This window comes from Oncorhynchus keta, chromosome 34 (genome assembly GCF_023373465.1).
Source record: "Oncorhynchus keta strain PuntledgeMale-10-30-2019 chromosome 34, Oket_V2, whole genome shotgun sequence".
In the NCBI taxonomy this organism is placed as follows: domain Eukaryota; kingdom Metazoa; phylum Chordata; class Actinopteri; order Salmoniformes; family Salmonidae; genus Oncorhynchus; species Oncorhynchus keta.
Genome location: NC_068454.1, coordinates 63,919,595 through 63,932,878, shown reverse-complemented (window position 1 = coordinate 63,932,878; position 13,284 = coordinate 63,919,595). Strand labels below are relative to the sequence as shown.

The window sequence follows — 13,284 nt, the reverse complement described above, 5'->3', positions numbered from 1 at the left end:
CCTCAGAGGTTACAGTGCAGTCTCTCTGTCTCTCACACCTCAGAGGTTACAGTGCAGTCTCTCTGTCTCTCACACCTCAGAGGTTACAGTGCAGTCTCTCTGTCTCTCACACCTCAGAGGTTACAGTGCAGTCTCTCACACCTCAGAGGTTACAGTGCAGTCTCTCACACCTCAGAGGTTACAGTGCAGTCTCTCTGTCTCTCACACCTCAGAGGTTACAGTGCAGTCTCTCTGTCTCTCACACCTCAGAGGTTACAGTGCAGTCTCTCTGTCTCTCACACCTCTCAGAGGTTACAGTGCAGTCTCTCTGTCTCTCACACCTCAGAGGTTACAGTGCAGTCTCTCTGTCTCTCACACCTCAGAGGTTACAGTGCAGTCTCTCACACCTCAGAGGTTACAGTGCAGTCTCTCTGTCTCTCACACCTCAGAGGTTACAGTACAGTCTCTCTGTCTCTCACACCTCAGAGGTTACAGTGCAGTCTCTCTGTCTCTCACACCTCAGAGGTTACAGTGCAGTCTCTCTGTCTCTCACACCTCAGAGGTTACAGTGCAGTCTCTCTGTCTCTCACACCTCAGAGGTTACAGTGCAGTCTCTCTGTCTCTCACACCTCAGATGTTACAGTACAGTCTCTCTGTCTCTCACACCTCAGAGGTTACAGTACAGTCTCTCTGTCTCTCACACCTCAGAGGTTACAGTGCAGTCTCTCTGTCTCTCACACCTCAGAGGTTACAGTACAGTCTCTCTGTCTCTCACACCTCAGAGGTTACAGTGCAGTCTCTCACACCTCAGAGGTTACAGTGCAGTCTCTCTGTCTCTCACACCTCAGAGGTTACAGTGCAGTCTCTCTGTCTCTCACACCTCAGATGTTACAGTGCAGTCTCTCTGTCTCTCACACCTCAGAGGTTACAGTGCAGTCTCTCTGTCTCTCACACCTCAGAGGTTACAGTGCAGTCTCTCTGTCTCTCACACCTCAGAGGTTACAGTGCAGTCTCTCTGTCTCTCACACCTCAGAGGTTACAGTGCAGTCTCTCTGTCTCTCACACCTCAGAGGTTACAGTGCAGTCTCTCACACCTCAGAGGTTACAGTGCAGTCTCTCTGTCTCTCACACCTCAGAGGTTACAGTGCAGTCTCTCTGTCTCTCACACCTCAGAGGTTACAGTGCAGTCTCTCTGTCTCTCACACCTCAGAGGTTACAGTGCAGTCTCTCACACCTCAGAGGTTACAGTGCAGTCTCTCTGTCTCTCACACCTCAGAGGTTACAGTGCAGTCTCTCACACCTCAGAGGTTACAGTACAGTACAGTCTCTCTGTCTCTCACACCTCAGAGGTTACAGTGCAGTCTCTCTGTCTCTCACACCTCAGAGGTTACAGTGCAGTCTCTCTGTCTCTCACACCTCAGAGGTTACAGTGCAGTCTCTCTGTCTCTCACACCTCAGAGGTTACAGTGCAGTCTCTCTGTCTCTCACACCTCAGAGGTTACAGTGCAGTCTCTCTGTCTCTCACACCTCAGGGGTTACAGTGCAGTCTCTCTGTCTCTCACACCTCAGAGGTTACAGTGCAGTCTCTCACACCTCAGAGGTTACAGTGCAGTCTCTCTGTCTCTCACACCTCAGATGTTACAGTGCAGTCTCTCTGTCTCTCACACCTCAGAGGTTACAGTGCAGTCTCTCTGTCTCTCACACCTCAGAGGTTACAGTGCAGTCTCTCTGTCTCTCACACCTCAGAGGTTACAGTGCAGTCTCTCTGTCTCTCACACCTCAGAGGTTACAGTGCAGTCTCTCACACCTCAGAGGTTACAGTGCAGTCTCTCTGTCTCTCACACCTCAGAGGTTACAGTGCAGTCTCTCACACCTCAGAGGTTACAGTGCAGTCTCTCTGTCTCTCACACCTCAGAGGTTACAGTGCAGTCTCTCACACCTCAGAGGTTACAGTACAGTACAGTCTCTCTGTCTCTCACACCTCAGAGGTTACAGTACAGTCTCTCTGTCTCTCACACCTCAGAGGTTACAGTGCAGTCTCTCTGTCTCTCACACCTCAGAGGTTACAGTACAGTCTCTCTGTCTCTCACACCTCAGAGGTTACAGTGCAGTCTCTCTGTCTCTCACACCTCAGAGGTTACAGTACAGTCTCTCTGTCTCTCACACCTCAGAGGTTACAGTGCAGTCTCTGTCTCTCACACCTCAGAGGTTACAGTACAGTCTCTCTGTCTCTCACACCTCAGAGGTTACAGTGCAGTCTCTCTGTCTCTCACACCTCAGAGGTTACAGTACAGTCTCTCTGTCTCTCACACCTCAGAGGTTACAGTGCAGTCTCTGTCTCTCACACCTCAGAGGTTACAGTGCAGTCTCTCTGTCTCTCACACCTCAGAGGTTACAGTACAGTCTCTCTGTCTCTCACACCTCAGGGGTTACAGTGCAGTCTCTCTGTCTCTCACACCTCAGAGGTTACAGTACAGTCTCTCTGTCTCTCACACTTCAGGGGTTACAGTACAGTCTCTCTGTCTCTCACACCTCAGAGGTTACAGTACAGTCTCTCTGTCTCTCACACCTCAGAGGTTACAGTGCAGTCTCTCTGTCTCTCACACCTCAGAGGTTACAGTGCAGTCTCTCTGTCTCTCACACCTCAGAGGTTACAGTGCAGTCTCTCTGTCTCTCACACCTCAGATGTTACAGTGCAGTCTCTCTGTCTCTCACACCTCAGAGGTTACAGTGCAGTCTCTCTGTCTCTCACACCTCAGAGGTTACAGTGCAGTCTCTCTGTCTCTCACACCTCAGAGGTTACAGTGCAGTCTCTCTGTCTCTCACACCTCAGAGGTTACAGTGCAGTCTCTCTGTCCCTCACACCTCAGAGGTTACAGTGCAGTCTCTCTGTCTCTCACACCTCAGAGGTTACAGTACAGTCTCTCTGTCTCTCACACCTCAGAGGTTACAGTGCAGTCTCTCTGTCTCTCACACCTCAGAGGTTACAGTGCAGTCTCTCTGTCTCTCACACCTCAGAGGTTACAGTGCAGTCTCTCTGTCTCTCACACCTCAGAGGTTACAGTACAGTCTCTCTGTCTCTCACACCTCAGAGGTTACAGTGCAGTCTCTCTGTCCCTCACACCTCAGATGTTACAGTGCAGTCTCTCTGTCTCTCACACCTCAGATGTTACAGTGCAGTCTCTCTGTCCCTCACACCTCAGAGGTTACAGTGCAGTCTCTCACACCTCAGAGGTTACAGTGCAGTCTCTCTGTCCCTCACACCACAGAGGTTACAGTGCAGTCTCTCTGTCTCTCACACCTCAGAGGTTACAGTGCAGTCTCTCTGTCTCTCACACCTCAGAGGTTACAGTGCAGTCTCTCTGTCTCTCACACCTCAGAGGTTACAGTGCAGTCTCTCTGTCTCTCACACCTCAGAGGTTACAGTGCAGTCTCTCTGTCTCTCACCTCAGAGGTTACAGTGCAGTCTCTCTGTCTCTCACACCTCAGAGGTTACAGTGCAGTCTCTCTGTCTCTCACACCTCAGAGGTTACAGTGCAGTCTCTCTGTCTCTCACACCTCAGAGGTTACAGTGCAGTCTCTCTGTCTCTCACACTCAGAGGTTACAGTGCAGTCTCTCTGTCTCTCACACCTCAGAGGTTACAGTGCAGTCTCTCACACCTCAGAGGTTACAGTACAGTACAGTCTCTCTGTCTCTCACACCTCAGAGGTTACAGTACAGTCTCTCTGTCTCTCACACCTCAGAGGTTACAGTGCAGTCTCTCTGTCTCTCACACCTCAGAGGTTACAGTACAGTCTCTCTGTCTCTCACACCTCAGAGGTTACAGTGCAGTCTCTCTGTCTCTCACACCTCAGAGGTTACAGTACAGTCTCTCTGTCTCTCACACCTCAGGGGTTACAGTACAGTCTCTCTGTCTCTCACACCTCAGAGGTTACAGTACAGTCTCTCTGTCTCTCACACCTCAGAGGTTACAGTACAGTGCAGTCTCTCTGTCTCTCACACCTCAGAGGTTACAGTACAGTCTCTCTGTCTCTCACACCTCAGGGGTTACAGTACAGTCTCTGTCTCTCACACCTCAGAGGTTACAGTGCAGTCTCTCTGTCTCTCACACCTCAGAGGTTACAGTGCAGTCTCTCTGTCTCTCACACCTCAGGGTCGAGCAGAGCTTTGCTTTTGTGACGCATTGCATCTCCTCTGTCACAGCCTCCTTATACACTGAACACCATGTCAAACACACAGTCGTAAACCTACAAATATTTGAATTCAATCCAAACCATTTGTGTAACTGTATTGCCTTTTACCCAGATACATATTGTTCCACTTGGATGGTGATATTGATATTAATGAAAGGTCTCTGAATTCAACAAAAAGTTCTCAGATGTTATGGAACTCTGGCCATTGTTCTGCATTTCCCCTTGTCACAAAAGCTGTCACACGTGCTCCTTGACATGATCAATACAAACCCTACAGCCAATAGTCCATTACCAGGGCATGATGACAGGCCTACATCCACTGGGCTCTGCTGCTGGCGATCCTCATCACTCCATCAACACCAGAAGCTCTGCCAAATCTTCACTGAGCAGTAGTTAAGATTTCTTCCTATATTTTGTGATTTTGTTAGGGGGGCTGCGGCACCCTCAGCACCCCTACTTCCCTCGGGTATGTACTTGAGAAATGGTGAATCAGTACATCTGTTTGTTTATCCCCTTTGAAGTCAAATGCATTAAAAAAAGTTGGACATTATTCCTTGCTCTCTCAGAAAAGAAACATACTGGATATTATTTTGTTTGTGTTTTCGTGTGTTTTTTTTTTTTTAAATCTGTTATTTTGAGACATTCATTTAGTTTCCAGATCGGAGGAGCCACCGGTAAGGACTCAAGTCCATGTCAAATAGACTTCACCGATTGGCGCACCGTTTACTCCAACGGCGGACAGCTTTGCATTGAGACCACATCAAACTGGGTCTACACATAAACAGACCATGATCCGCTGACTCAACAACAACACAGAGGGGGTATATCTGAACTCGAAAAACAACTAAGTATTCGACAAGAACTTATTGAACCTCAAGATCAATGGAAACATTGAGTTCTTTAAGCTGATCAAGTCGGTGAGGATCCAGTACCATTAGAAATGACAGGTATTTTATAGACTGAATGCCTTTGACCCAAACAGATAAAGAGACGTTCTACTGTAATAAACTTCCAAAACGGTATATGACTGACAGAACTGTGTGCTACTATTTTACTGACATTTAACAGCATCCAAAGATCATCATTCTGCAACATAAACCACCTCAATGACCAGAACAAATCATCTTTCATATGCAGAGGTCAATGTCTAATGGTTGAAAGGAATTCTTTGATAAGGGGTCAGCTTGTAATTGTCAATCAGTGTCAGCCATGTGGTGCACTTTGGAGGGAACATGCATGTTAAACTTGAAAGTGTGTGTGTGTGTGTGTGTGTGTGTGTGTGTGTGTGTGTGTGTGTGTGTGTGTGTGTGTGTGTGTGTGTGTGTGTGTGTGTGTGTGTACGGTCTTACCTCCAGTTGTGTCTCACATCTGTTGATGTCATCTGTGGACTGGTTGAGTTTCTCCAGTTCTCCCTGTAAGAAAGAGAGCATAGGACAATATTGAGCAACACCAAGAGAAAGGAATGTACAGTATCTGGGAAGTCTGCAACATCTGGAATGTGTTACACCTCTATGAAATACTAGACTGGACAATAGAAGTGAGCCAGAGTGATGGTTTGAACAAACACAAGAATCAGCTACTATCTTGATTTATGGATATATTAAATGCACATAGCTTTTATGTTATTTTTCAACCAATGAATAGCCTAATACACAGCAGAGGGTATATTCAGATGAACATGCTATTTGAGTGTCAGGCCTTTACTCCCATGCATACCATTAAATCAAAAACAAGTTTGGCTAAAACATAGACAATCAGAAACATAACCAGTAGGCCTACATTGCAACTAAGTCAGGTACAATACTGACCTTTTGTTCAAGGTAGACAGACACTCTTGATAAATCAATACATGAAAAACTATTTTTTTTAAATACCGCAAATCAGATAAGACTTTCTGCCAGGGATAATACATACTCTTAAGATGTGCACTGCATCAAATGCAGTTAAATTAATTAATTAGTTAGTCTCAATTGAAACAAAGAGCAATTGTTATTATAACGTACCTGAATTCTAGGGTCCACCTCCTCTTCTTCATATTCCGAATCTTCGTCAGACCTATTTTCCTTCTCCAAATGGTCCATTCTGGATGATAACGCAGACTGACTGTGTGCTGTCGGAGCGAACAAAGCCAATTTCCAAGAGACGCTCTAACCGCGTGACAGGAGTTTCACGAACACGCTCAATCACACTGCAACGTTAGCGAAGATAAAAACGACGTTTCAAATATTTATATCAAAGCGCTATACAGGTCATTGAAAGACAAAAGAGTGATAATCGTCTTGTATGTTAATTGACGTAGCAGCACTCTGTCTGCGTCCAATACCGAGCCACTGAGGAAGAGATGATGAAATGACTTTTATCTACAGCGTAACGTTACGCCCCTTCTGCTGTCCAACCCGATGCATGTATGTACCATCAGAGACGACTTACTGTGTGGTAAAACAGTTATAACAAGCTGAATATACAATTTGGGAAACTCAATACATTTTTATAAATGTATTTAATATATATTTCTTCCCAAAATAGAATGTTACAGATTTCAGATAATAATGAATGAAATTGGTATTTAATGAATACCCTTAGATATTCATTGCCCCTACATTCCACATAGACCAGTTAGCCATACCCAACCAGATACCCTCTTTGTATTAGCCAACTCCAAAATACCAGATACTCTCTTCATCCTATATTCTATATTATACTCACCAATCATGTTAGACAGGACTCATCTGGGATTTTGTACATCTGAGTGGAACTGTCCCCTTTCTTCATGGACATGTTTGACCTAAATCTTTTTAATTCTCACTTTCTCTCAATCTAAGGTAATGGAATGCCCAGTATGTCAATGTAATGTGTAGGTGGTAATGTTATAAAGAGTTTGTGAAGTGATAGAGGCTTTGAATGACACCTATCAGTGCTATTGCTTGACATTAGAACATAAGGCTGGGTTATCATTCAACTACCATTAGAAAGCTTGATTTCCAGTTATTTTACTGCAGTGCACTATGATGACAAGACAGACCTATCAATGCTATTGAGCCCATACAATCTCATCTTCCATTAGGTTCACGTCTTGTTATCTGTGTTTGTCTCATCCTGATTCAGACACCATGTGACCCAGATATAGTAAATATGGTTTGATAGGGAAATAGCACCATTCACATCATCAGTGAAGGACCCTTATCCTGACACAGTTCTGTTCAACAGCCCATTTTGTTCATTAACCTCAGAATATAAGAGGTCCTTATCGGTGCTGCTGTGCGTGATTAGACAGCCGTGGATAGTAAGGTGAGCTACAGTACGTAAGTACAGGGTACTCAGACACGGTGCTGCCTTTAGGGCTGTTCCCATAGCTAGGACAGGAGGGTAGCATCTCTGCAGTGTGGGACTACATCCAGGTATTACACCCTCTTTTTCTCCCACACACACAAACACACACCTCTTGGACCTGTATTCACACAGGTACAGTCAACACAAACACACACCTCTTGGACCTGTATTCACACAGGTACAGTCAACACAAACACACACCTCTTGGACCTGTATTCACACAGGTACAGTCAACACAAACACACACCTCTTGGACCTGTATTCACACAGGTACAGTCAACACAAACACACACCTCTTGGACCTGTATTCACACAGGTACAGTCAACACAAACACACACCACTTGGACCTGTATTCACACAGGTACAGTCAACACAAACACAAACACACACCTCTTGGACCTGTATTCACACAGGTACAGTCAACACAAACACACACCTCTTGGACCTGTATTCACACAGGTACAGTCAACACAAACACACACCTCTTGGACCTGTATTCACACAGGTACAGTCAACACAAACACACACCACTTGGACCTGTATTCACACAGGTACAGTCAACACACACCACTTGGACCTGTATTCACACAGGTACAGTCAACACAAACACACACCTCTTGGACCTGTATTCACACAGGTACAGTCAACACAAACACACACCTCTTGGACCTGTATTCACACAGGTACAGTCAACACAAACACACACCACTTGGACCTGTATTCACACAGCTACAGTCAACACAAACACACACCTCTTGGACCTGTATTCACACAGGTACAGTCAACACAAACACACACCACTTGGACCTGTATTCACACAGGTACAGTCAACACAAACACACACCACTTGGACCTGTATTCACACAGGTACAGTCAACACAAACACACACCTATTGGACCTGTATTCACACAGCTACAGTCAACACAAACACACACCACTTGGACCTGTATTCACACAGGTACAGTCAACACAAACACACACCTCTTGGACCTGTATTCACACAGGTACAGTCAACACACACACCTCTTGGACCTGTATTCACACAGGTACAGTCAACACAAACACACACCTCTTGGACCTGTATTCACACAGGTACAGTCAACACAAACACACACCTCTTGGACCTGTATTCACACAGGTACAGTCAACACACACCACTTGGACCTGTATTCACACAGGTACAGTCAACACAAACACACACCTCTTGGACCTGTATTCACACAGGTACAGTCAACACAAACACACACCTCTTGGACCTGTATTCACACAGGTACAGTCAACACAAACACACACCTCTTGGACCTGTATTCACACAGGTACAGTCAACACACACACACACACCTCTTGGACCTGTATTCACACAGGTACAGTCAACACACACACACACACCTCTTGGACCTGTATTCACACAGGTACAGTCAACACAAACACACACCTCTTGGACCTGTATTCACACAGGTACAGTCAACACAAACACACACCTCTTGGACCTGTATTCACACAGGTACAGTCAACACAAACACACACCTCTTGGACCTGTATTCACACAGGTACAGTCAACACAAACACACACCTCTTGGACCTGTATTCACACAGATACAGTCAACACAAACACGGGTGCTTACTTGCTCCTTCTTTCGCTCTCTCTTTTTTTCTCCCTCTGTCATACCCACATCCAGACACCCTTGTTTTCATTCCCCATGCCCATCAGAGGGGAAAAGAGAGAAGCAGAGGATGGCTGGCAGGCAGACGGGCAGATTGAGGGGGGTGATTGTTTTGACAGTTATTTAACTCAGACTGTCTGGCTGCTCACCTTAAAGCCATCGGACAGAGCAGCTAGAACGGGCCTGTTAGAACTCAAGTTCACTGACAGTGTTAATAACGAGACACGACGACGGGAGGAAGCAGATCAACCAGTCAGGAAAAGCTCAATGACTTTTTCCACAGCGCTCCAATCTGATTGGGTCGTGTCCCGTTTGGAAAACCGTCTTGGAATACATCCGCTACCCATTCACCGACAGAGAATAACATGCCTCATTTAGGGGGATCACATATATTGTATACAGCCCAGTAGGATGGCAGTGATCAGGCGGGGAGTGGGAGTATGCAGTATATCAAGAACCAATGTGAAATCAGGATTAGTATTTCAATACGCATTCATAACTGCATAGCCTACAGTGTTTCTCCAATACTTATTTAAACCATCAGCCCCAAAGTGCCACATGTAGGACTGTGAACATACACTGCTCAAAAAAATAAAGGGAACACTTAAACAACACAATGTAACTCCAAGTCAATCACACTTCTGTGAAATCAAACTGTCCACTTAGGAAGCAACACTGATTGACAATACATTTCACATGCTGTTGTGCAAATGGAATAGACAACAGGTGGAAATTATAGGCAAGTAGCAAGACACCCCCAATAAAGGAGTGGTTCTGCAGGTGGTGACCACAGACCACTTCTCAGTTCCTATGCTTCCTGGCTGATGTTTTGGTCACTTTTGAATGCTGGTGGTGCTTTCACTCTAGTGGTAGCATGAGACGGAGTCTACAACCCACACAAGTGGCTCAGGTAGTGCAGCTCATCCAGGGTGGTACATCAATGCGAGCTGTGGCAAGAAGGTTTGCTGTGTCTGTCAGCGTAGTGTCCAGAGCATGGAGGCGCTACCAGGAGACAGGCCAGTACATCAGGAGACGTGGAGGAGGCCGTAGGAGGGCAACAACCCAGCAGCAGGACCGCTACCTCCACCTGTGTGCAAGGAGGAGCAGGAGGAGCACTGCCAGAGCCCTGAAAAATGACCTCCAGCAGGCCACAAATGTGCATGTGTCTGCTCAAACGGTCATCAACAGACTCCATGAGGGTGGTATGAGGGCCCGACGTCCACAGGTGGGGGTTGTGCTTACAGCCCAACACCGTGCAGGACGTTTGACATTTGCCAGAGAACACCAAGATTGGCAAATTCGCCACTGGCGCCCTGTGCTCTTCACAGAGGAAAGCAGGTTGACACTGAGCACATGTGACAGACGTGACAGAGTCTGGAGACGCCATGGAGAACGTTCTGCTGCCTGCAACATCCTCCAGCATGACCGGTTTGGCGGTGGGTCAGTCATGGTGTGGGGTGGCATTTCTTTGGGGGGCCGCACAGCCCTCCATGTGCTCGCCAGAGGTAGCCTGACTGCCATTAGGTACCGAGATGAGATCCTCAGACCCCTTGTGAGACCATATGCTGGTGCGGTTGGCCCTGGGTTCATCCTAATGCAAGACAATGCTAGACCTCATGTGGCTGGAGTGTGTCAGCAGTTCCTGCAAGAGGAAGGCATTGATGCTATGGACTGGCCCGCCCGTTCCACAGACCTGAATCCAATTGAGCACATCTTGGACATCATGTCTCGCTCCATCCACCAACGCCACATTGCACCACAGACTGTCCAGGAGTTGGCAGATGCTTTAGTCCAGGTCTGGGAGGAGATCCCTCAGGAGACCATCCGCCACCTCATCAGGAGCATGCCCAGGCATTGTAGGGAGGTCATACAGGCACGTGGAGGCCACACACACTACTGATCCTCATTTTGACTTGTTTTAAGGACATTACATCAAAGTTGGATCAGCCTGTAGTGTGGTTTTCCACTTTAATTTTGAGTGTGACTCCAAATCCAGACCTCCATGGGTTGATAAATTTGATTTCCATTGATCATTTTTGTGTGATTTTGTTGTCAGCACATTCAACTATGTAAAGAAAAAAGTATTTAATAAGAATATTTCATTCATTCAGATCTAGGATGTGTTATTTTAGTGTTCCCTTTCATTTTTTGAGCAGTGTATATATATATTTTAACTTAAATCAATATTATTAAGGAAGGGATCCCTCCCACGGTAATTATACAGGGAACAGTGTACTAGCCTTATCTCACAAGCGTACAGCTTCCCACTTTACATCACCGTAACTACTATCAAAAGCACAAGGTCATCTACAGCAGTCAGCATGTTCTGTCCACCCAAAGGAATTAATCTGAATAACAGGATATGTCAAACCCCTCCAGATATCGAGTACTAGAAGGCCTCTTCAATGCTCTCTTCACTTTGTGGAGCAGAGCTGACCTCAGCCTGAGCCTGTGTTTCTACAGGAAGTGCCCTCTCTATAAAGGAAAAGACAGCAATATAAGAGAGGCGGATGTTGGCATGGTCTCATTGAGTAGGGTGGAACGTTCAGAACATTGAGGATAGAGATTTGTACTATATTTTATCTCTGAGACACAAGGAACATTCTGCCCAATTGAATAAGAGAGTGAAAAAGAGAGGGGGCGAGAAATATGAAATCATACCCTGCAATCCCTCCTATCACATTCCTCTTATGCAATATCACACTCGCGGGGGCTCCACCTCACAAAACATTCCAGGTGCATCTATAGCATCTTCATATACAAAGGATCCTAAGAGGCTGATAAGGACCACAGTGCTGTAAATGTTTAGGGGAAAAGTGCCAAGTGTTATAGCAGTGAGTGAATGTGGGTTACATTAAGAGAACATTATTGGGGGTAGAGACTCACAATAATGATTCCCCTGAACCATCAGTAAGACCCCTCGCCACGCGATAGAAAGACGGGCGCCACTTGTTTATGTGTGTGTGTGTGTGTACAGGACGGATCAGGGTGTGTACCTGTGTCACGAACGTTATAATGTTGACAGGTGATGAGTGATGATGGGGACCTTGAATTGGACTGGGAGCCCCTGTGTACTCCCTCAACGACTCATTGTGTTACTATAGACTTCCTATTGACAGGATATGGAAATGGCGGGTACTGTGCTTATTCACTATCCACTGGGCACACACTGGTTGGATAAATGTTATTTCCACATCGTTTCAATGAAATTACGTGGAACCAAGGTGGAATAGACGTTGAATTGAGTTCTGTACTCAGTGGGTAGGGTCGGTCTGACCTGGGAGCTGCACTGATTATCTGATCTATAAATCAACCCAATTTCTAAAGAAATTATAGATCTCTTTCAGAGATGAATGTCAGTGAAACTCTGCAAAGCCTTTCTCAGACAAATCTCTTGTGGACATATGTTAAAATGGGCTCCTGAGAGGCGCAGCGGTCTAAGGCACTGCATCTCAGTGCACGAGGTGTCACTACAGTCCCTGGTTCAAATCCAGGCTGAATCACATCCGGCTGTGATTGGGAGTCCCATAGGGAAGCACACAATTGGGTTTGGCCGGGGTAGGCTGTCATTGAAAATTATAATTTATTCTTAACTGACTTGCCAGGTTACATAAACAAAGTAGATGCAATACTTTGGTTCTGGGATGTTGAAATGATGGTCAGACCCATTTTAAACAGCAGTGCTTTGTATCAGTAAACCCAGAATTGGCTATAAAAAGCCAGAAGGGAGCTGGCCTTTGAGCCCCAAGTGTCTGGTGGGTTTGTGGCATTTCCCTGAATGTCAGACTCCTCGTGTGCTGTGGATACAGCTGCCCTCCCGTTCCTGATGATGTGAGGAGTGACACGTGTCTCATCTCCCAAAGGTGACATGGCACAAACCCACACTGACCCAGTCCACTGCTGGAAAGGGCAAATGCGTGGTGGGGTCAGTTCCACATTAAAAAATACACACAAAAAACACACACACCTGTAAGGTCTTTGAAAAGGTTACATGTGATTAACAATTTCAGCTTCTTGCTGTTGACTCATCCTACTACAGGGTCAGGGGTCACTTTGTGGTGTCACAGATGGGTGGATTTGGAGGGGGGGGGGGCAGAAAAACGAATCCAGATGCT

General features: G+C 46.2%; 2 protein-coding genes across 2 annotated transcripts in view; one reads left to right on the top strand and one right to left on the bottom strand.

Annotated features, from left to right (window-relative positions):
• Positions 1-6,518, bottom strand: part of LOC118367528 (SH3 domain-binding protein 5-like) — a 40,583-nt gene extending 34,065 nt beyond the window's left edge. The window contains exons 1-2 of the mRNA XM_052494409.1: positions 6,177-6,518; positions 5,523-5,585 (exon numbers count right to left, since the gene is read on the bottom strand). Coding sequence (XP_052350369.1) covers positions 5,523-5,585; positions 6,177-6,254 — 141 coding nt within the window. The 5' untranslated portion in view covers positions 6,255-6,518. The remainder of the gene's footprint in view (positions 1-5,522; positions 5,586-6,176) is intronic.
• A 480-nt stretch (positions 6,519-6,998) lies between these two features.
• Positions 6,999-13,004, top strand: LOC127914899 (uncharacterized). The gene is made up of 7 exons (XM_052492657.1): positions 6,999-7,010; positions 7,527-7,819; positions 7,918-8,325; positions 8,598-8,643; positions 8,684-8,821; positions 8,918-9,122; positions 12,979-13,004. The coding sequence occupies exons 1-7, from the start codon at positions 6,999-7,001 to the stop codon at positions 13,002-13,004; spliced, it is 1,128 nt and encodes a 375-aa protein (XP_052348617.1).
• Positions 13,005-13,284: the final 280 nt, after the last annotated feature.

Coding starts and splice junctions, on each gene's coding strand:
- LOC127914899 (XM_052492657.1), top strand. Junction 7,820..7,917: donor TTGGACCTGTATTCACACAG/GTACAGTCAACA, acceptor GTATTCACACAG/GTACAGTCAACACAAACACA. Junction 8,326..8,597: donor TTGGACCTGTATTCACACAG/GTACAGTCAACA, acceptor GTATTCACACAG/GTACAGTCAACACAAACACA.